This window comes from Hipposideros armiger, unplaced genomic scaffold, assembly GCF_001890085.2.
Source record: "Hipposideros armiger isolate ML-2016 unplaced genomic scaffold, ASM189008v1 scaffold_59, whole genome shotgun sequence".
Lineage (NCBI taxonomy): Eukaryota > Metazoa > Chordata > Mammalia > Chiroptera > Hipposideridae > Hipposideros > Hipposideros armiger.
The window spans coordinates 2436161-2460265 of record NW_017731409.1 but is presented as its reverse complement, the minus strand read 5'-3'; the positions used below and the strand labels follow the sequence as shown (position 1 = coordinate 2460265).

At 46.0% G+C, this 24105-nt stretch overlaps 1 protein-coding gene across 1 annotated transcript in view; it reads left to right on the top strand.

Annotated features, from left to right (window-relative positions):
* Positions 1 to 669: 669 nt before the first annotated feature.
* Positions 670 to 24105, top strand: part of PLEKHH1 (pleckstrin homology, MyTH4 and FERM domain containing H1) — a 50370-nt gene continuing 26934 nt past the window's right edge. Inside the window, exons 1-4 of the mRNA XM_019641275.1 lie at positions 670 to 900; positions 8405 to 8563; positions 19282 to 19344; positions 20250 to 20399. Coding sequence (XP_019496820.1) covers positions 8438 to 8563; positions 19282 to 19344; positions 20250 to 20399 — 339 coding nt within the window. The 5' untranslated portion in view covers positions 670 to 900; positions 8405 to 8437. The remainder of the gene's footprint in view (positions 901 to 8404; positions 8564 to 19281; positions 19345 to 20249; positions 20400 to 24105) is intronic.

Genomic DNA, 24105 nt, shown 5'->3' with positions numbered 1-24105 from the left:
CCACTGAGTGTAAGATTATACTGGTGAGCTGAGGGACTATAAGCCCTTCAAGAACAAGGGTACGCTGAGGACGACCCTGCAAAGTGCCCAGCAGGCAGTATCCTGTTTGCCTGACTCCTTGGCCGGCTCCTTTAAATAAGTAATGCATGCATGCATACACACATACATACATACGTACGTACATACATACATGCATACATACATAAGCAAGCAACTTGCCCTTTGGGCTGGGATGACTTTGTTTCCCCCCCTCCCCCAAATTACAAATCAGAACATTGATCTGTCAGTGAGACAGAGTGTTTTAAGTAAGAGCTTCTGCTTCAAATATCCGGGCGTTAAAGTTTTTACAGGTCGCCAAACTCTGGAAGGGGAGGAGGGTCTGGTCTTAAGCCCCATCCTAGGTTGGGAGCTGAGCAGATCCCCGGGTGCCCTTTGTGGCAGCTGGTGCGCCCTCCGCAGACAGCTCGGGGCGGGAGCCGGGGAGACCCCACCGCCCACGGGGCCCCGCTGCCTCAGGGGAACTAGCCCAGCGGTGCGGAGAGGTGGGAGGCTGGAGCCCGCTGAGGTCATTTCCTGTGCCTCTCCGCGAGCCGCCCGAGAGCGGAGCCAGGCGCTCTGCCTTTAAGGAGCGGGCGGGGAGCGGGAGGGGCGGAGGGAGCGCGGTGGAGCGTTGAATGGGGCGCAGCCAGGCGAGGCTTGCCTTTGTGCGGCCAGCCTGCGGGCACCCCTCCCGGCCCCCACCTCGCCCCGCCCCGCCCACCCCGACCCCTGCTGCCAGGGAGCGGAGACCCGGCGGCCGCTGCGGACTCGGACGAGAACGGCACAAGGTCAGCGGCAGACGCGAGCGGAGGGCGCCGGGGCGCGGAGTGCACGGCGGGGCGTCCCGCGAGCTCGTCGGCGGTGAGTGGCACCGTGCGCCCCGCGGGCAGGCATGGACTGGGGGACGTGCGCTGGCCGGGAGGGTGCTTGGTTGGGCCAAGAGGACCTGCTCCCTCCCGCCGGAGGGCGATTCCCAAGCAGGTGCCTCCCCACCTGGGACCGAGCTCTCGGTAGCTGGGAGCCCCGGGAGCCGCGGGTCCGACCCGGGAACCCGCACCGGGAAGCGAAGCGTGGCTTATCTGGGGAGGACGGAGACTTGGGGACAGACTCGATCCAGCAGCTCCCGGGAAGGGCCCTCGGAGCGTCCTTGCAGGCTTTCCAGAGCGTTGCCAGTGTTCGCGTTCGCTTTCATCCCTCCCTCTCCCCTTCCCACTTTATGTCAGATTATCTCTTCTGTGACTTCTCGGTGGTTCTCGAGGGCTCCTAATGGATCAGGCTCGACTCCTAGAGGCAGGTCTGCCGTGAGGAAAAGAAAACAAGTCGGGCGCCGAATGACAAGACACCAGGAGCTTTGTGTCCTAGGAACCTCAGAGACGAATCAGTCACCAGGGACCAGTGGGGCCTTAATGGGGGTGGCAGAGGCAGTGATGACCCTCTTCTGGGAGTAGAATCCGCTCCCTGTTGGATTTCTCCCCGCTGGGAGCTATCTCCATTAGCTTCTGCTATGACTCCACCTCACAGAACTCTTCCAGACAGAGCCTCAGTTCTTAAAACGTTTCAAGCTAAAACTTCTGCTTGACAGATCATTTAAATAGCAATTTCACTGGAAAAGTCATTGGTTCCTTCATCAGACCTTTTGGATTGTTTTCTGTGCACCAGTCACTGCACGTGGTAACATCACTTAACGCTTTATAAAACATCGATTCCAGTGTTTCTGCATATTATCTCCGTTTTACAAAGGAGGAAACAGACTCAGAAAAATTGTGGTTTGCCCAAGTTCATGCAGCTAGAAAGTGAAAGAGGCAACACACTGAAACCCAAGCCTCCTAAATTCCAAATGTGGGGTTTGGTTCACTATCTGCACCCTCCCTCCCACAGGTGGCTGAGAGGGTCTGCTCAGAGCTGGACTGTGGTGGGATACAACCACTGAAACTAACAAAATGTGGTGCCCCTTTTGCCCTCTTCAGGAGTCCCAGCTAAGGTGGAGATGTATCTCACACTCGCCTCTCCCTTCACGCCCTGTGCCCTCCTCTCTCTATGAGGCTGTGTATCTGTGTGTCAGATCTGTGCTCCTCAGGGGTTGCAGAATGCTTTATACATGCTGATGGTTAGGTGCCAGAATTCCCTCGCTCCTGACCTAAGTCACTTCATAGCAGGCTAGCTACTGAGCCACCATCCTGCATTCTCTGGCCAGCCCAGCAGAACCATCTTTCCCTTCTGTCAAAAACGAATTCAAAACGTACCTCCTCTGTGGGGAGACAGGCACTTATTGCTGGCTGGAGTGTGAATTAGAATAGCCTCAGTAGAGGGCAATTTGGACAGTTTGGCCATTTAAAAATGTATGTCACGTAACCCTACAATTCTATTTCTGGGACTTTATCCTTCAGATATATATACTCTGATGTGTATGAAATGATATGTATTCATTGAATATTCATTGCAACATTGTTTATTTTTGCAAAAGGTTTCGGACAACCCAACTGTCTGACAATAAGGGACTCTTAAATATAATCATGCACCACTTAACGATGGGGATATGTTCTGAGAAATCGTTAGGTTGATTTTGCCGTTGTGCAAACTTCATAGAGTGCACTTACACAAAGCTAGATGGTATAGCCTACTATACATTAGGCTATATGGTGTAGCCTGTAGCCTGTTGCTCCTAGGATAGAAACCTGTATAGCATGTGACTGTACAAAACAACATGAGATTAAATCAAGCACAAGACAAAATGGTGCCATCATGAGATGCAGTAGTCGGCATAACATGGTGTACTGTTTTACAGCAAACTTTTCTTTTTAATAAGTAGAAGGAGTATATGCTAAAATCGTGATAAGAAGTATAGTAAATACATAAACCAGTAACCTAGTCTTTTATTATCAGTTATGTACTGTACATAGTTACATGTAATATTTTTATACAACTGACAGAGTGCAGTAGGTTTGTTTATACCAGCATCACCACAGACATGTGAGTAATGTGTTGTGTTATGACATTACAACAGCTACAGTGTCACTAGGTGATAGTTGTTCAGCTCCATTATCTTATGGGACCACTTCATATTTGGGTTCGGCATTGACCAAATCATTATGTGGCCCATGAGTGTAAAATCATGTAGTAGCCACGCAATAGAATACAATAAAGCTGTTAAGAAGCATGGAGGGAAAATGGGGCAGATGTGACATTGATACAGGAATAGTTCTAAGTTATGTACAGTGTGTTTAGCCTGCCACCGTGTGTGTGTGTGCGCGCGCGCGCGCAACATGTATGTGAATGCTTGTATATGCACTACCTATCTCTGAAAGACATAGAAACCCATAACAGTGGTTGCCTCTGGGGATGAAGTACAGGGGTAGAAAGAAGCCTTACTTTGTATTATATACTTTTTGGTTCAACATAAAGAGAGAAAATCATTTTTAAATATCCCCCGACCTCTGTGAGCTGGATGTGGTGGGAAGCACCTCGGTGAGCCACATCTCTTTGTGGGCCCAGGGCACTGTTGATTTGCCTTTGTTTGTTGATAGTAGTTGTCATTTATTGAGTGTTTACTGTGTGCCAGACTTTTGAAATATCTCCTTTAATTCTCAAAAAAATCCAACATAGTGTGGTCTATGAATTGCCGTTTTTAAAGGTCAAAAAATGGTTAAATGTTGACAGTTTTGTATGGTTCAACTTAATATTTTTGCCTTTCTTTACAAATATTATTGCCCTCAATTTCAAAATGGAACTGGAGCTCAGAGAAGTTAAGCAAAAGGTTTAGGGTCACAGGATTAATTTTTGCCTGAGCCAGTATTCAAACCCAGGCCTGTTTGGTGCCAGAACACAGGATCTTAATTGTTATGCTCTGCTGGTTCTCTTTACTGGTTTTGTTCTCAAGGACTGCTACTCCTGGTTGTCCTAGCCCCTTCTGATATTTAGACCCGTGAAGGCTGGCACTTGCTCACCTTTTCCTGTGTCCCCCAACATTGTGAAATGTGGTGCTCAGCAGCACCCAAAAGAGGTCAAATGCATGTTGTTGGCTTGATCAGATGACAATGCAAGATCAGAGGGACACTCGCCCTCCTCCCAGCTCTAGCCTCAGAAAGGGGGCACACAGCTCATTCTGTCCACAGTTGGGCCGGTGGCCAGCCTAGTCTAACAAAGCACTTTCAGAAGATGGTGGTGGCCCATCGCTAGAAGGTGGAAATCACCAAAGGTGGTCACACTCAGGGAGTGAACCATCATGAGGTGACACGGGAGAGCTCAGTGGAAATTGTACCCAGAACAGACTCTCCGTTAGCCTCTGATACCTCTTGCAGGGAACTCTGATCTCTTTCTTTTAGGCTCTTGTATTGATTGGCCCCCTTTGCAGGGAAGTTCCAGGATATTCAGACTATAGACCTGAGCCTCTCAAGCCACCGGTCTTTATTCATCTTTATGTCCCCAACTTTGCACGGAGGAATCATTTAACAAAAGTTGGTTGTTAAATTTGATCTCCGTGTTTTGTCAATTTCTGGTCAAATTCCTAAACTTGCCAGAGCATCCCAGGTCAAGTTTGTGTTTTCACTGATACAGGCCCAGAGTGTGAAGTCACCTAACCACTACCCGTGCCCTCTTTTCACCATGCATCCTAGCCGCAGCCCCTCCTTCCAAGGCATCTCTCCACCGACTTATGTGGCCATGTCAGTCCAGGGTGCTGGGGGACTTAGGGAGTTCCAGTGCAGGTGTCCAGCCCATGGCAGTCATTTGACTCTCATCTGCCAAGCAGTTTAGCATAGTGGGTACTAGTGGGAATCAACAGAACTGGATTTCACAAGAGTGGCCCTGAGTCGGTGATAATTATAGCTGGGTGGAGGGAACATGGGGATTTACTGTATACTGTTCTCCCTACTTCTTACGTGTGTTTGAGGATTTCCAGAATAAAAAATGAAAAACAAAAATTGAGCTTGGTTTTGTCCCCAGCTCATGACCCTTCTCTCATTTCCCCATTTTATTTATTTATTTATTTATTTATTTTTGGCCATTAATGTTGTACCTTGTAAGGCTAGCCTGCTAGCATGGGACTCGACCACCATTACTGAAGCATCTTCACAGAAAGAAGACGTTCTATATGTTGGGAGATCAGGAATCTTGGCCCAGCTCTGATACTGCTTAGCTCTGTGTCTCTAAGCAAGCCACAGATGTGATAAGTTTTCTCACCTGTTCATTGTGAATAATATCACTTGTCCTGCATCTCAGAGATATTGAGAGGATAAGGAGAGAAATAACACCTGTTACAATGCTTTGAAATGGTTAAGAACCACTCTGTAAGTTCATGTCTGCTCATCCTTGTGCATCTTTATGGCAAGTACAAGTGCAAGTGACTTAGAAGGAGAGATTCCACTTACTGGTATCTTTCCTTAACATCCTGTGTTTTATAGCTGCTGCTGCAACCACCTGCTTGTGTCGGAAGAGCCTCTGGGCCTCGTGCTTGGCAGCAGGCACCTTACTCCAGAGCCCTCTTAGCTCTCCTTACGTGCCGAGACAAGCCTAGCATGATGCCTGCCCTCTCACCAGCATCCCCAAGGCAGGGAGAAGGTTATGTATGCACCTGATTGGTTCAAAACCATGACATCATGAAGATGCTTGATTGGGGAAAGCACTCCTTATAGCCTAGGTATAATCTCAGAAATCAGGGCTAGGCAGAGGCCAATGACATATTTTATTTCCAAAGTCCCTGGAGATTTTGATAATTTGGGTTTTTACTCTCCCCATGGAATCTGAGCCACAGCTTTGACAGTCAATAAGAGGGAATTAAAATTCACCAAACTCTTTCAACACCACTGAAGGATTAAGTTTCCCCTGCCCCTTGGTTTTACTTGGGTGCTTTCACTGCTAATTCTTAGCCCTGGGCTAGGTTGCAAGACTTTCAAATCCTAGTTTCAGATCTGTTACTTTTTTTTAATTTAAGGATAGCAAAAACCCCTTAAAGGACAAAGCAAATTGAACACTTAAGCCTGGGGGCCTTCTCTGGAGGCCCCACAAGGTTCTGTTTTGTCTTTTCAGCTGTGATCTTAGCTCAGAAAAGGTCATGTTTTGTTTTTGTCTTTTGTCTTCCTGCCCGTTCCAGTTGGTCCCAGTCCTTTGAGGTGGGGATTGCTGGGAGGTCACAATGTCAGGATTGTTTGGGATGACCGTTCTGGTAGACCAGGGATGAGGTCATGCATCCAGTGTTCTGAGGAGCCCAGAACTGAAAGACTCAGACACTAGACCCATCAGCGGTTTAATTGTTGGGCCTTTCTCTACAGGTTCTAATGACCTGCTTTTTTAAGTGAAAAGTCAGGACACATGATAAACGTCTATGCTTATGGTATTTATGGTGTCAGAATATATGAGACCAGAATGCCCTGGATAATCTGGAATATAGGCTCACGTGAGCACCAAGGATCCTGAAAGATCCTATGAAATATTTCCTTCATTCTTAACAGTTCGCCCCACTCTTTGTGAAATCAGAATCCTTTCCAGTTTCTGGACAGGTAAAGAGCACAGTGGCTAAGAACAGGCACTTTGAAATGAGACTCTAGCCCCACTGCTTACTCACTGTAGAACCCTCTGTGTAAGGTAGTCAGCCTCTCAGTTCCTCAATATCCGTATGTGAGCGTGTGGAACTAGTACCTACCCCTTAACTCATGGGCTGTTGTACGGTTTAAGAGGCCACACATGCCTGGCATACAGCAAGAACTCAATAAATGATAGCTATTTGTGGTATGTCATGGGAGAAAGATACTTATATCTTTCTGATATAAGCGAAGATGGGAAGTGACATTGGTGAGATGGGAAGTGACATTGGTGGTTAACCACCATCAAGGACAGGTTCACTGATGCACCAGGGTGATATTTGGTGACAGCATAGGAGGTAACTGGGTTTTCTGAGGCCATGTTGCTCCTGAGAAAGGGAAAGGAAATTTTTAAAAAAATAACAAATCAGCATTATGGAAAATTCCATATTCAAATAGAGAGAGCAGTATAAAGAACCCCCATATTTGCCCATCATCTAGCTTCAAAAACTATCAACATTTTGACAAATCTTATTTCATATGTCTCCCTCCCCTTCACTCTCCACCCCCTACCTTAAAGTGTTTTAAAGCAAATCCCAGACATTATATTATTTCACCTGTAAGTCATGTGTATCTCTAACAGATGACACTTAAAAATTATCAGTCTAAAAATTAATAATCATTCCTTAAAGTAACCTAGTACTAGGGTGACCATATGTCGTGGTTTGAGACACCAAATGTATGCTTGTTGCCAAGCATAATTATTACTAGCCCTCTAGATGGGAGCTTTAAAAGTCCTGATCTCCTTCCTCTGTGCTCCCCTGTGCTCACTCTATGCCTGTATCTCCTGTCTTATACACACTCATACATCCTTCTTCATTTTCTCATCCCATCCCAGTTTTTCTTCTCTAAAGTGTGTCCCGGAGACATCTGGGTAACGTCTCAGGGCTATGGAAATTATAGGTGACTACTTGATTTGTTGGGAATTTGTGTAAAGTATTTCCCAAAGACTTGTGGCTTTCTCCAGAGGCTGCAGCAATAAATAAATAAATAAATACACACGTGTGCGTTTGCACACACACACACACACACACACACACACACACACACACACACACCAATTTTTCGTTTGCTTTTTATAAGTTAAAGGAAAGAGTATCTGTTCCAAAGCAGAATGATTTAATGACAATTAACAGAATCCCAACTAAACAGAAAATTATCAAGCATTACATTTTTTTCCCTTTTGTTCCCATCTGAAATCTATATAGCTGTAGTAGAATCAGAACTAAACTGGAAACCAGGGTTCTACCTCCAGTTATCTGTGTGAACCCACTGTAAGCCTCCCTAAACATCACCCACCCCGCATAGTCAGCCCATTTCCCTGCTCCTATTTATCTGTATATTGATTAGCTATTGTGACTGCATTGTAATTATGCAATTAGACTTCCTTGAAAAACTCAAAGTCAAGGGGCTCTCTCTAATTTATCTTTCCATCTCCAGTGCTTAGAACAGTGTCTGGCACAAAAACGTTTGTTGAATGGATAAAAATTTGTCAAATGGATAATTGAATGAAAAACAAATGAGCCCTACTTTTCACTTCTGTCAAGATGAGACTAGGTTGTCATTACGGTTTCTGGGTTTTGTGATCTGAGGTTGCTCAGCTAACTCATGTGGAATGAGACACACTGAGCTAAGAAAGGTGGCAATGGGACACACAGGCAGAGCAGTGACTAACTTACTATCCCACGTGTTTCCTCTGTCCTCCTTTGGTCTCCTCCTCCTCCTTTCCCCATATAACTCTTCCCCCCGCCATTTACCTGTATTTGCCTCTCTCTGTGTGCTGGTCTCAGGGCTCCCAGGAATATCCAGAAGCTGATTCCATCATGGCAGAACTCAAGGTGGAGACCCGGACCAGCATGGACTGGCAGAAGCGCTGCCTGGCCCTAGAAACCCAGCTTTTCAGGTTCCGCCTACAGGCCAGCAAGATAAGGGAGCTGCTGGCTGACAAGGTGAGTCCTGGAGAGCAGGCAGCTGCCTGACCTCACTGCAGAGGTCAGTGTCAAGAGGGGCCATAGTTAGACAGGGAGAGTTGGGGAAGGTGAACTTTCTTTTTTCTTTAGATTTTATTTTATTTATCTATTTATTTATTTATAATTGAAATATATTTGACATGTAACATTATATCATTTAAGGTGCTCAACATGTTAATTTGATACATTAATGTATAGTAATATAGCTGCTAATATGATAATTAGCACCTTTATCATATTACATAATTACAATTTCTTCTTAGTGGTTGGAATAATTAAATTTTAGCAAGTTTGGTGATTATAATACAATGTTGTTGTCTATATTCACTATACTGTGCATTAGAGCCCTAGGGCTTATTTACTACTCATTGCTAGAAGGTGAACTTGTAAAAGATGCTTCCCACACATGCAAAATGAAACTCACCTGTGGCAGTTTTTGTTTTGTTTTGTTTTTTGAAGACCAAAATCAAAGCAGTTTATTAAACTGTCATCTTGCATTCTTCCCTGCTGTGCCTCTTTGTACAGCACACCAAAGAAATAGACAAATCTGGGGCCGGCCGAGTGGCTCAGTTGATTAAGAGCTCGCTCAAGAGTTTGAGCTCTGAGCAACTGCAGTTCGAGTCCAGCCCGAGCTGAGCAGCCGCTGAGCTGCCAACAGGTAGCAGGATGGCTCAGCTAAAAAAACAAAACAAAACAAAACAAAACAAAGAAATAGACAAATCTTCTTGGTTCTCCATCACCTCTTGAGCCACATCTGGCTGCAGTGGATGTTCTGTTATTCCCTCAACATGTCTTCTTCAGTGTGGGGAAGGAAGATGTTTTAGAAGAGAAAAATGGAAATCCCCACCCTACCGCTCACCCTCTATTAAGCATAGGAACTACAGAAGGTAACCCAGTTTCCTGGTGGCTCTGCCACTACTAGCTACCTGATCCTGGACAAGTCCCTTCACCTCTGAAACAGGGACACAAATGTCTCCCTTTCGGAGTTATTTTGAGGATTGTGTCAGATCACATATATAAAGGTTCTGGCATAGAATAGGTCTTAAATGGGGGCAATTATTATCTTTACAGGCTTGGGTGCACTGGTCTGGGAAAGTAACCACCATTCATGTTTCTTTGGGAAGATACATTCTAAATGGCTGACTTCCTGTGGTATTTTGGAGTATAACCCTTCTAGAGAGTGGAGGAGACATGCACTAAAAATGTGTATGTACCTTAACTGAATCAACCATGCTCTCAATAGTTTTGTTTATAGTAGCCATCCGCTATCCATCCATTAGCTAACCCTTCTTTCATAGTACAAAAGTAAAATTCAGTTCACCCCTCTCCAAGTAATGTCAAAGTCTTGATTAGTAAAGCCTGAATAAGTGACCTGTTTTAATGACAGGCCCACAACCTGGATTCCAGGAAGACAAGTTATTGGCATAACCTCTGCGTTTCCACTCCTGAGGGGAGTGGCCCTGGACTAGCCTGGACTAGAACTCATGAATCTTGGGTCTGTTAGCATTGCCCTCTTCTAGTTCAGACTTTGCAGAACAGACTGGCAGGCATAGATGTGGTTCGGGCACTGCCAATAGAATAAGTAGGATTCCGCCACCTCAGGGAAAGGGAAGCAGGCTTTAGACAGTGGTTCTCCAAGGGTGGTCCTGGGGTGCTTGTTCAGCATGTGAACAAGCTGGGCCTCACCCCAGTCCTCCTGATCCAAGTTTCCTGGGGTACTTCTCATAATCTGCATGTTTAACAAGCTCCCAGAAATTGGTTTCATACCCTATAAAATTTGAGAACCTTGCCTTAGGATGTGGTATTGGGGAAGATGTGCGAGGGAAGGAAAGGATAAGTGGGGATCAGCCAGCTGATCTAAACATCTCAGAGGCTAGAGGCTTCTGTTTTTAGTACTATGAACAACAAAATAACCAAAAAAAAAAAGATCACTAAACTGCTGAATTAAATATTTAAAATATCCTTCTCAGTGCAGAGCTGTGCACTGAAAGAAGTAAGAGGAATCCTGAGTGGGCATAATGAAGAGGAAAATCCTGAGTGGTACTCAGCTCTGGCAGCTGATTGTGACGGGGTGTGTGGCTGGCCTCCCTTTAATAATGAAAGGCTTGAGGTTTGAGTTTTAACATCTGTGGAGACAGAAATGAGGTCTGGCCAGTTGGAAGCTGGACCTGAAATGGAAACTTCCATGTAAAATCAGGACTATCAAGGCTTTACCCTAAATGAAAAGGTAGACAAAGAAAAGAAAATCATCCACCAGCACAGGGAGATAACAGAACAGCTTCTCATACTTAGCTGAGGCTCTGGGCAAAAAAGAAAAGAAAAGAAAAATGTTCCCTGAGAACCTGATTATATTGATTTAACATTAGAATTTATACTACCTGTGTGGAATAGTAACCCTACTGTCTGGGCCTGTGACACCCCTGGGAGACGTTGTAGGAACAGACACAGAACCTCTCTGGAGAAACTAGACCTCAGCCCAGATCATACAGGATCTCCACAGGAAAAGAAAAGCAAAGGGAAGGGAAGGGAAAGGGGGCGGGAGTGGGGGGTGGTGGGTGGTGGGTGGGAAGGGGATTAGTGAAGGTAAGTATATGATCCAAAATGACTAAATACGTACTGAGAAAATAACCTACAGTGATTAAGAGTACACATACACAATAAACAACTGGACTAGACCCCCTAAGAGCTTCTAGTAATAGAACTGTTGGTGAGATCCTATAAAATAAATGAGTTCAAAACTATTGAAGACATAATGAGGTAATTGAAAACATGAGACAAAAACAAGATACTCTCGGGCCGGCTGAGTGGCGCATTGGTTAAGAACTGGCTTGGGACGCCAGAGGGCCCCGGTTCGGATCCCACATATGAGGGCCAGTGACGCTGCCCTCCACAGCTAANTAAGAACTGGCTTGGGACGCCAGAGGGCCCCGGTTCGGATCCCACATATGAGGGCCAGTGACGCTGCCCTCCACAGCTAAGATGCTGAACAACAGTTCAACCTGGAGCTGGGTTGCTGTGAGTCGCCATTGACGGCGTAGGCTGCAGCCCCTGCTGCAGTGATTTGCCATGGGCTACCGTGTGTAGCCAGCAGCCGACGTGAGCGGCCTTCAAGCTGCCATGAGCGGCCATCCAGAAGCCGGCGACTGATCTGCCTTGCCCGGGAAGAGCACAATGATGGTGCCAACTTGGGCTAGTGGAGCAACGTCCTCCACAACTAGACTGAAGAACAAAAAAGACAGCAACTTGTCTGTTCCCCTTCCCCCAATTCCCTGGCGCTGTTCCCATCCCCCAATTCCCCAATAAAAATCTTTAAAAAAAACAAAAACAAGACACTCTCCAAAAGGATCAGGTATTCTTGAAAAAGAACCAAATAGAACTGCTAGAAGTGAAAAATGGTTTCATTGAAATTAAATGTTCAGTGGATAGATTAAACATCAGATTAGGCCCCACTGAAGGCAGACTTAATGAACAGAAAGAAGGACCAGAGGAAATCATCCAGAATGCAGCACAGAGAAATCTAATATAGAATCTTGTCGTTCTAGCACCCATGAGCTGAGACATGGGTGCTAGAACGACAAGATTCTATATTAGATTACAGAAGTGGAGGAGAGAATGACGAAGAGGCATTACTCAAAGAGATGATGGCTTTCAAGTTTCCAAACTTGATGAAAGACATGAAGCCTCAGATTCAGGAAATAGAATGAGTGTAAGCAGGATAAATCTTTTTTTTTTTTAATCCATGCCTACTGTATTAGCTAGACTGCTAACCAGAGTGCCCACCCGTAAAAATGTTGGGAGCTCAGGGTGTAACTTGGGTACAGAAAAGGGAAGCATACAGACACATGGCAGAAGAGACGGGGAGTGTGGGAGGGAAAAGGAGAGAGAAAGAAATTTTGAGGGATCATGAGCTGGGAGACTTCAGTAAGGAAGAGGGCTGAGACTTAAGGTAGCGGTGTTGGACCTCCCGGCAAGCACCTTTATGGCCGTAAATACTGTGTTGCTCAGTGTTGGGGCTCTGCCTGTCACCTGTCATCATCCCCAAACCATTAGGACAGGTTCAGCAATTCACTAGAGAATTTTTCCAATCCATCAAGTTAAGCTTCAGATCTCAGGACGAGATGACTACGGTTTCTCAGGATAGCTCCTTCTGGGGCCGAGCCCTGGTCTGGTCTCTGTCACTCCTCTCAGAGCTTACTTGCCAGTCTTCATCAGTACCCACCTGCACATGGAAGAGCCGGGTCAGCTGGGTTCTTTTGGCCAGCTCTCTTTCTTGCCTGCCCCCTCCACCTCTCTGCACAGTTTGCTCACCTGTGCAGACAAGATGCAGAGTCTGGATGACTGATGGCCGCGCTTACTCGCTGCTGGCCCGTGGTACAGGGAAGGCGAAGGCTGGGTGTTTGCCAGGGGGCTGGCCCGCCTGGTATCAGATTCCGCCCATTGGCTGCTAAGGTTTAGAAGCATGCCCTTCCTCCTTCCCCACCACACAGCCTACTCATTCCTGACTCCCTCTTGCAAAGTTGCCATTCTACAGATGCAATAATCTGTACTAAAAAAAAGTTTTGTTTAAAGTAAAAAATGTCAAGGCTACCAGATAATCCCCTACCTGAGGGTGGGAGAGGAGAGGATGGGTTTAGAGCAGAGACAGTACTAGACCTTGTTTCTGCTGTTAACACCTTTCAAGGTCTGGTGTGCTGCTGTCATGGACACCAGATTGCCAGGGCCACCCCATTCTGGAGCCAGATGAATTGTGGGTTCACCTCCATCCAGTACAGGAGTTGAGGGAGTGGCTAAGGTGTTGGAGTTCCATTTGCTCTGTTCCCTGGGAGCTGTTTCCCCAGCTCTCTCCCTTGGTGTGCTGAAGAAGTCTCAAAGGCTAGTCAGATCACTTTAAAACTTGATATTGTCCTAAGAGGCCATAGAGATGGATATTGAAAATCCTTTGGACTTTTTTTTTTTTTTTGCTAAACTTGTGCCTCAGTTATCCCATCAGAAAAGTGGGACTATACCTATCCACAAAACAATTTTGTAGGAATCACCGTGATGAACATGGCATCGATATTAGAACTGATACAGGTTTGAAATTTTTTTATTTACTCCCTGTCTGCTTCCAAAGAGACGTAAGTGGATTTATTAAAAAGAAGAAATCATAATAGAACAACCCTCATTTTTTAGCTTGAATATTTTTAACCAAAGCAGCTTTTCCCAAGTTTCATTCCAATGGGGCTGTGTACACTTTCTCTTTCCTAGAATCCCTTGCTAGTTTCGCCAACCAAGGTTTGAAATACAGTAACTCAGTTTTATATTTATATACCAACAATTTGTAATTCAGGACTTTTTTGGGGAATGTATAAATGGCTCAGTTCAGTTTCCTTAAACAAAAGAACAATGAATATATTGCTCCTCACCCCTCAGACCATGGATTATACAGAGGCGGCGATTCAGTTCGGGCACCAGCTTCACAATGCGTGGCTAGAGCACGAGGCCCAGTAAAACATCCTTAAGTACCCCAGAATTTGTGAAAAGGCCAGGTACTATAAAAGGAGAATACTAGGGCTGTCAGGACTAGTTGGGAATACGTTGAAGTCTGCATAAAGTCATCACATAATCGGCCTTAGCAGAGCTCTGTGCTGACAGATCCAATTTGCTCTAGGAGCAGATGCCTTCTAGAACCTTTATTCACTGTGTATGCGAGAGAGGAGGGGAGGGGTTTATTGGTTTCCTAACTTCCCATTTTTTATAAGGTCCACACAGTATTTCTCAGGAACCATAGCATCACTAGAGCTCTGAACTCCTGGAAAGCTGTTTGAGAAGCCTTGTGCTGTTGGGGCTCAGCCGCGCTGCCTCCCCAAAGGAATCAGCTAGCTTGGCTTTGTATTCTGCGGCCGGTCTAGTGTTTTTCACAATGTGATCTGTGAACCACCTACATCTGTATCACCTGGGATTTTTTTTTTTCCAAGCACATTCCTGGGCCTGGGCCTCAGACTTGATAAATCAAAGCCTCTGTGGACAAGGCCCAGGAATCTGCCTGTAACAGGGTCCATGTGGATGCTTACACACCTGGAGGTCTGAGATTTACCACCATAAACTCCTGCCACGGCCTTGCCCTGGGGACCCATTCAGCTGCCCTTCTTTAGTGGATGCCTTGAGCCCCATGTGCCCAGAGGAGGGTCTGGGCTGTAGGGTTCCAGTGAAATCCTCAGACAAAACTTAGAACCCTTTCTCTCCCACTTCTTCTGCCCTCAGACACAAGGGCAGCCCTACTGCATTTTATATACTTGGGAATAAGCATATGATTTCAATTGAACAAAAGATAAACTAAAAAAATAAACTTGAAAACCACTGTCTTTGATGACAACAGATTTAGAACCATTTAATTGCTAAAACTGGGAGTTGCAAACCCAAATGCTTGCCGATAATTTAGATCAGTGACAAAGGTGGGTTCTGGGGAGAATTCAAGGGAATGTGCTACAGCTAGAGGAGGAAGTGGCTATTGATGTAAGAAATGTCACCCTAGTGTGTCCACATCTTCTGAGTTTTCAAGAGAAGCGGAAGTTAGGATTATTTGTGGAATCTGGGTTTTTACGTGACCTATGAGAAGCACAGTGGATGACAATACAGTAGACTCTGAAGCCAGCACTCCTAAATTTGAATCCTGGCTCTGTCTGCTAGCTACATGACCTTAGGCAAGTTACCTAACTGCTCTGCAGCAGTTTCCTTATCTGTGCAACAGGGATAATAATAGTACCTGTCTCCTAGGATTGAGATGCGGGTTAAACTAGTTAATACATGTAAAGTGCTTAAGGCAGTGCCAGATACTTAGAAGTGGCCTTGTTTAGTTATATCTGTGTCGGCTAAATGCCCACATGCTTTAGGTCTAAGACACTCTGTAGGCTAATAGCTGGCAACCTCTGGCTTAAAGCCATTCTTTCTGTAGATGGATTCTATGCAGGATGACCATATAATTTATTATCTAAACTGGAACACTTTGGAGAGAGAAAGGAGGCCCAATTGCTAATTATTTCAGATGACAGGTGAATACCAGACTGCTCCAGGCAAACTGGTGTCCCTGGTCCTAAGTGCCATCTTTGTATATGGAGAACCAACAAGTAACTTCTATCTGTAAACTTCTCAGTAAGTGCCAGGGTGTGCCCATGAGATTACATGAGGCATTCTGTGTAATCCCCAGAAGAACCCTAGGAAGTGAAGACGTGTCACTGTTTACTGGTGAGGAAACGAAAGCACAGAGAGGTTAAGGGATTTATCTAAAGCCACACCATGGCAGAGCCATTCAGGTTCCAGAGCCTTAGCGCTTACCTGTACCATTCTCTCAAGTGCGTGCAAGGCAGTAGCAAGAATGCTGGACCCCCTTTTTAAGGGAGTAGCTAAGACCCAGGATGGCACGGTTCTTGGCTGAGGCACTGCTCAGCACGCCAGACTGTGCTGGGAACGCAGGAGAACACCCACTGCTCCCGCTGCCGTGGGGCTGATATTTCACAGTGTCACTGAGTGTTATAAGGAGCTGTGGACACTGGGATTAAATACCAGGTTGGTGCCAAGTGCATTTCATCAGGTCGCTGCAGCCAGTTCTCAGGCAGCTTATGAGTCTCACGTGCGAGTCGCAGCTGGTGAAAGTGGATCCCGCCTAAAAGTCAGCTGCCTAAACCTGACACCTCCTTGGCTGGCAGGTCACCTCAGGCCCACGGATTAAAAGGACAGCTGAGGACACGGTCCTAAGGAACCCTCTGAGAAGAGAAACAGTACCCAAAAAAGGGGTGGCCCACCCGTAGCGCCAGCCCTGCAGAGCTCCAGGTGTGGCCCTTTGCGCAAGTGTAAAAAAGAATGATGTGCCATCGTGAAAAGCGTTGATGCTGGGATTAAGAGTTCGAGAGCTATAAAAAATGACATTCCGGCATAGACACACCTGGGACTATTTCAGTGGCAGTGGAGAAAATGTATTTTCATAAAAAAGGAGGGAAACATGATGTTTAAAATATTCTCTTCAAACAAGGGTGATGGGGTGTTGATGATAGTTGGAGCACAGTGATGAACACATAGATGGTCACTACACTCTTTTGAAAAATGTCCAGGGGGAGCGGGGGGGGGGAATAAATAAAATAAAACATGTCCAGGTGTTTAAAATGTTTTCAATGTTCAGAAATTAGTTTTAGAAAAAAAAGAAGAGTCCAGCATAAAGGTGGATACAAAATGCTTTGAGTCTTGAGTGTCCTTGCCGGGAAGATAAGAACAGCTGGGAGAGATGGCAACGTGAGGACCCTGTGGCAGCCGTCTCAGGGCTGGGAGGAGCCCTTCCTTTCCATCTGCTTTGGTGATAGTGTTCCTTAAAGGGATGTTAAAATCTTGAGGAGAAAAAAATGCTTACCATGTTGTCAATAACGGAGTGTTTTCTGGTTCTAACCAGTGTCACTGGCTACTCTTGACCCAAATGAAAATGTCCAGCCAGAAGGTAGGACTCAAGCACATTCTATTCTTCACTCTATTTTGGTTTCTCCATCTGTAAATTAGAAGAAGTTTTCCCATCAGGTGAAGTTACAAAATATCAGACAGTCATTGCAGAAGGTCACGGGGATGTTAGATCTAATTGGTCTAATGGTCAATCTAAGAGACCCGTGAAGAATCCAAAGCCTTCCCATTCAGTAGTTCATTGTAGTCTTAAAAAATTAAATGTTCCCAGTAATTATATTATTTAGAGTTGTTTCTGATGTGGGCATAAACTCCAACTCTGGCTAGCTTAAGCAAATGGAATTTATTAGGAGGATCCTGGGAGAGCTCACAGAACCGAAGGAACTACCTAACAATTATGACTTGGTGAAGTTTGTGCACGTTTTCTGGTGTAGCCCCCGGCTCCTGTCTCTTGTCTCTCCATCCCAGATTTTAGATTTTTGAGCAGAGAGAACCTGATTGGCCCTGTCAGGTCTGGTGTCAAAGTGGGAAGGGTTATATAATACTAACCGGGTCACTGAGGGCCACCTATGTGTGTCCCCCGCCCACAGTATAATTATTTTTGTGGTGGACAGCCACCCTATAACCATAATATTGGTTTATACTATGCTGTTATCTTCGTGTAGCTTCAGAGTTAACCAATCTACCTTCTCAGGCCTCAGTTGAGAGGTTTGATCATGATTATTAAACCCAGGAGAGGAAGAGATGCAAGCATCCTTGGCCTGAGCATCTGAATGCCTGTCAAAAGTGGTCCTGTTTATTGGGAGCCCAAGGGGCATTTTTGTTTTAAATCTTGAGTTTTAGTTTGGAACCTCAGATCCTTTCAAAGGGAATATGTACTGAAAGCATCTGTGTCTTCCCAATCCCAGGGGGGAAAATGGATGAGAAAGGGCTACCCTGAGAAAAGAGGTGGCCCCAGTTCTCAGACTAGTTACTTCTGGGTAACTCTCCTTTCGCTGTCTAGCACCAGGCTGGGGGCTCCTCCTCTTCCATCATTCAGAGAAAGCAGAATTTCAGCTGAGAAGGTGAGAGATTGGGAAAGAGAAGGAATCGCTCAGTTTACCAGTAAATATCAAGCCAGGGTCCAGGCCAAAGGGAGAAGGTTGAGTAGCTGGAGCAAAGGCCACATCTGCAGAGATGAGATCGGCGAGGGCTGCACAGGATCTTGAAAAGCTAGGCCTGTCTGGCCTCATGGAGGATGAGGCTGTGATATTGGGCCCCTGATGTATGTTTAATTCATGTGTGCTGCCCTGGGACCGGGCTGGGCGGGGAAGGAAGCAGTTGACTTGACGAGACCTTGGCACATGGCATTTAACAGGAGAGTTGGATGTATGACTCAGCTCTGCTTCTGCAAGGCCTTTGTGTGATCGTGTGTGGTTTGGGCAGTACAGGGCCGAGTCCTGACCAGGGGACGAGGGGAAGCTGAAATCCAGCCCACATGTCACTCACCAAGCCATGAACTTGGGAAGCTGCAGAGATGCCGTGTGGGCCCTGGGCTGGTGAGCAGCAACTTAGGCTTGAGCGTAGTTCTGGTCCTTGATGAGCCTCCATGTGTCAGAACAGTGATCCTTCCGCTTTGGCCAGTTGGCTCAAGATTCCAGAAATGCCAAGCTCCTCAGATCTGAATGACATACCTCTACTGGTAGCAAGACAGAATTTTAAAAAATGTGTCTTGAGCCCCTCTCTTTCTTTAAGATTAAAGAAATCAAATAAGGTGATACCTGTGAATGCCATTTACAGCCAGAGGCATCTTTGATGGGGTGAGGAAGTATTTGTCCCCAGGCAGTGAGCTATTCCAGGGTGGGAACTGATGACATGATGGTGGCTCATGTGGGAACATGCTCCTTGCCAGACCCATGAGCAAAAAACAGTGGCAGGACACTGCCTGTGACCCACCTAGTGCTGAGAGGAGAGAGGCCCCAGGGAGAGGACACCGGAGGCAGGACTGAGACTGAGGTGGGAATGCCTTAGGAAGAATGACGGCAGTACTGCTCCCTGGGTTCCCTACACCTCAGCAGAGAGGACAGCACCATGGGCTTTTCACCTAACCATAAATTCAGAGTAAGAGAACTAAGAGTTACCACACATATCTTCACCCTGACACCCTTAAACCACTTGAGACAGGCAGTTGAAGCCTGGCCCATGAGGAGTGTCTGCACAGTTCGCTTGCATTGCCTTGATGTTGTGCACAGTCGGTACACCACACCTATATCTCCTCTTCATCTCTGGTTGAGCAGATGCAAGAGCTGGAGCAGAGGCTGCTGGAGGCAGAGCAGAGAGCAGAGAATGCAGAGACCCAGGTAACCAGAGGGGAGGATTGACAAGAGTGTGCAGGGGAAGTTACCACTGGCTCTTCCGACCCTTCCCGTGGACTCATATGGACACACTCATCACATTGATAGCTCCTTTCAGGGACAAGGAAAACCAGTGGTCATGTGTTAGAACTTCTGAACAAATTAAGGTGCATGGGGCTTTCTAAGGGCATAAAGGAGTCTTTGGCTAAGGGTCAGTGAAGTGAGCGGGTGAGTGGATTAGTCGAAATAGGCTAGGTTATGCTGAGGTAACGAATTGAGTCTGGTACCTCAGCGATTTAACACATTTCGTTCTCACTCATGGGTACCTCTCCACTGAGGATTCATGGGGATTCTGCTTCACACAGTGATTGAAAGATCCAGGCTAATAGAGCTCCCCACCTTCTAGCTGGGCCATCTGGAACACGTGACCGGCTTGGTTGCCATGGCAGGGAAAGAGAGCTGGGTGCTCATGCACCAGCTCTTGAACACTTCAGCCCAGAAATATCATGTCATTCCACTCAGGCCCATTGGCTGGAGTGAATCCCATGCCCATCTAATTACAAGAGGGCTGGGAAATCTCAGGAACTCATGGACATGCAGTGAGCAGCAAATGTCTCTGTCATAGAGAGGTTGGAGCAGTTCCTCTCCAGGGCTATTTGTCCTGCTCAGCTCATTCCTACTGGTGCCCCCAGAGTTAGAGGACCGAACACCAAGCTATCTCTTCCTTGTCAGTTCCTTCGTTTGCCCAGTTGAGGCTTAATAAATGGTCACTGAATTAATTGGCCCAACTGCCCTGGGTAAGGGCTCAGCCTGGGAATCACGGACTAGGGCATCAGGAAATGTCCCATCCCATGTTCATGGCCATGTCATGTGCCACATCCCAACCTTTTGAGACGACTGGTCCTTTTCAGGTGGGTGTGATGGAAGAGAAGGTGAAACTGTCCAATCTGAAGAATATGGACTCAGCAGGCAGCCTGCATCGGAAGTACCAAGACTTGCTGAAAGCCGTGCAGGACAAAGATGAGCTCATCGGCCAGCTGGAGTCACAGCTGGAGAAGCAGGTAAGGGCTACCGTGCAGCACAGCGCCAGTGCCCTCTGCTACGTCTGTACCCACTGGCCCTAACTTCTTGAGCAGAGCCCGTCTGCTTGACCCTCCATTAGTGGCATGCTCACTCCCTCAGCGTACTGCTCTTTCATGCGGCGACTTCACTATTAGAAGGTACATTAGGAACGAGGCAGTGGGAAAAGGACCTTGGAGGCAGACTGACCTGGGTTTGAATCCCACCTCTAGCACCTGCTGCTCTCTGACTGGGCAAATGACTTACGTCACTGATTCTCATTTTACACATCGATAAAATAGGGGTCCTAATATGTCATAGGGCTCTTGGGAGGAGGATCTCAGATCATCTGTGTGTGGTATCACACACGAGGTTGCTGTTTGGTAAGATCTCAGATAATCTGTGTGTGGTATCTCACACGAGGTTGCTGTTTGATAAGAGCTTTTCCCTCTCCACCCTGGACTTGTGCGCTGCCAGCATGTGAGATGTCACACTTGCCTGGAGGATCAGAACAGCAGAGCTGGCCCATCAACCTTTGGTCAGCTGGTTGGCCAAAGTTTCTCAATGAACCTGAGTTGGCAGAGTGGCTGCCTCCTCTAAAAAGCGGGGTGTCATGTCCTGAGCACATGGGAGCCCAGGAGAGGCCGGTGCCCAGCATTCCAGCTACGGTTGGCATCTTTGCTCCATAGAGGACATCTGGAACATTTCCTGTGCCCAGCTGCCTCCCCTTCACAGTCTCTTTGACTTCATCCTGATTCTGTCTCTTCCCTCTGCCATTGGCCTTACCTACCCAACTTTTCCCTGGTGCCAGAGCTCCATCATTTCCAACCAACGACCCCACAGTGTGGTCAGATGACTTTTCGTTTTCCATATATGCACTCTCCTGTAAGGTCTCAGCTAATCCTTGTAGTACCTTCCCACCATTGTGGGCAAATTCATAATCATTCATCAGCATTCACTGACATTTCCTTTGTGGGATGTGGCTTTATAATCTGTGGGGCACCACGTGTTCCTGAAAAATCATGGGAAAATAGAATTTTGACCCATGGAATCCTTAATTTTCTGTTGATTTTAGAGATACCTTTTCTTTTGAGTGGTTCATAGTTAGAAGTGGCAGCATCTGAGGATTGGTAGGCAAAATGACTCCTGCTAAAGCTATGGTCAGAAAAAAAAATCATGTTACAATAATAATAGATCTAGAACAGAATAGAAAAAATGCTGCTTTGTAATAGACCTGGTTTTAATCCTAGCTGTGCGAGGAACTGACAAGCAAGTCATTTCACCCCTCTGGGCCTCAATTTCTGCAGCCATATAAAGAGGGTGTCAAACTACATCAGGGGTGGGCAAACTTTCTATAAAGGGCCAGATGGTAAATATTTTTGGCTTTGTGGACCACATGATCTCTGTCTCAACTACTCAACTCTGCTATTATAGCGTGAAAGCAGTCCTTGACAATATATAAATGAGTGGGCATGGCTACGTTCCAATAAAACTTTATTTCCAAAAATAGGCAGGAAAAAAACAGGGTGGAAGGCTGGATTTGGCCTGCGGGCCTGTTGGCAAACCCTTCAACTTAGATCACTTTAAGGTCCTTCCAACTGAAATACTGAGTCTCATTTGCACAGACACCCTTATTTGGAATCTATGTCTGTCATCTTACAGTTATGAGGTAGTTTTCCCTAGAGCTGTATCCCAAGTCATTATCGCTGGTCTCTAAATGACTCCAAAATGTACCCGTGTCCCCATGCTCTGTAGATCAGGGAACTTGTACTCGCTGTAGAATTGGTTGATTACCTGTGCCTCCAGCACTGTGCTGTGTACTTTGTCACTTCATCTCCATCTCCACCAAGACCCCGGAGGGAGGTATATCATCCCCCATTCTGGAGATGACCACCAGGCGCAGAGGGCTAGGTGCCCTACCCAGTGCCCCACAGCAGATAACCCTTGGGCAGAATCAAAGCCCCCCGAAGCCTGCATTTCTTTCTATCCTAGGCTGCTGTTTAGACACAAACCTCACGTTTCAGTCACCTTAATTTTTTTATTCTTTTGAGAGAATTGCTGCACTCGTGTGCTAATTTAGCTTTAGTTTCTGTTTTTTAACTGTAAAGGTAATACATGCTTATAGTAAAAAATACCAAAAGGCCAGAAGGGTATAAAATGACACCATTTTTCCCTCTCACCCATCCTTCAACCTCGGTTCATTGTGAACATTTCCTGTGTATCAAAGCCCAGCATTCCGTTTTCTTCTTGTTTATTTAGCCAAGCCCTTATTTGTGGATACTTAGGTGATTTCCAGTTTTGAGGTTTTTTGGTTTTGTTGCTTTATCAAATTGCAAATAACGATTTCCTAAGCAGTGGTTATATATTTAATGTTCAATGGTATGTACATTTAAAATGTTGACAGATACTATGAAATTGCTCCCCAACCCCCAGTTTATGTCAGAGGGGTTGTTTTCCAACATTCTTGACAATTTGGGATAATAGCAAACTTTCAAATTGTGTTAGTCTGATAGAAGGAAATGATGTCTCATTTTTATCAGCATTCTTAAAATTATGATTGAGGTCAGACAGCTTTTTGTGGGTTTCTTTCTCTTTATTTCCTTTTCTATTGATTTCCTGTTCATATAATTTGCATATATTTATTGTATTCTTCATTTTAAATTAACCCTTTGTATGTATGTCATGTATGTTGCAAATCATCTCCCAGTTAGTCTTTTAATTTTGTTTCAGGGATTCTTTTTTTTTGGGGTCATATAATAATTTATAGTGATGATGTTGTCGGAGAGTGGGCCCTTCTTGGCACAAAGTCCAGGTCCTTGGCAACTCAAGCAAAGAATTGAACGAGATGCCCGAGTAAAGAACTGAAAAAGTAGTTTATTTGAAGAGATAGTACATTTCAAAGAAGTAGAAATAGGCCCGAGCAGTAGAGAATGGCTCAAGGGCCCATTATTAGAAGAGAAATTACATTCCAAAGGTTTGGAGCGGGCCATGCGCAAAGGAGAGGCCCAAAAGGTTCAAAAAGGGAAGAAGCCGTCAAAAAGAGCAGGGAGGACTTCCCAGACTTGGAGTTTTTAATCCCCTTTCTCTAGAATGGGCCGTTCCCCTATGGGCGTGGGACCACTTGATTGGCACCAGTGATTGACAAGAGGTACTGCACAGGTGCGAGTGACCGGTCTGATCTAGTTGTGTATTTTGTGCCCATTTGTTTTCCCACAGGGATAGGTAATTACAATACAAAGGGGAGTTTGGGGTGGAGAGGGGAGGTCCCCTTGGCGGTCCCAGTCTGTGGGACGTGCAGGAATACAGAGACCCAATGCCTGCCGCTAACTGCCTACCTAGTTTTCTCTTTGAGAGACGTGATCCCCATAAAATCTCTATGGGAAGTTGAGGGACAGGAGGTCTTTTTTGCTGTATCAGCTTCCTGCTGGGCAGGGGTGTAGAGCTGTCCCTGCCTATTGGGGAATTCACGGAACTCTCACCCTAAGCTGATCTCAGATGAGAGGAAGGGGTCTCGAGCTCCACCTGGAAGACCGTGTTGGCTTCTTTGGTTGTGACTGGCAATCTTGTTGGGGTGTCCTCTGTATCCCCAATGCCCCTGAATGAGGAAAAATGGATTTTAATTAATAAATCTGTTAGCTTTCAAGAAGCCTGTGGCCATTCAGCCTGTCACTCAGGTGGCGTCAATTGTCTGGGCCCAGAATGGGTTTG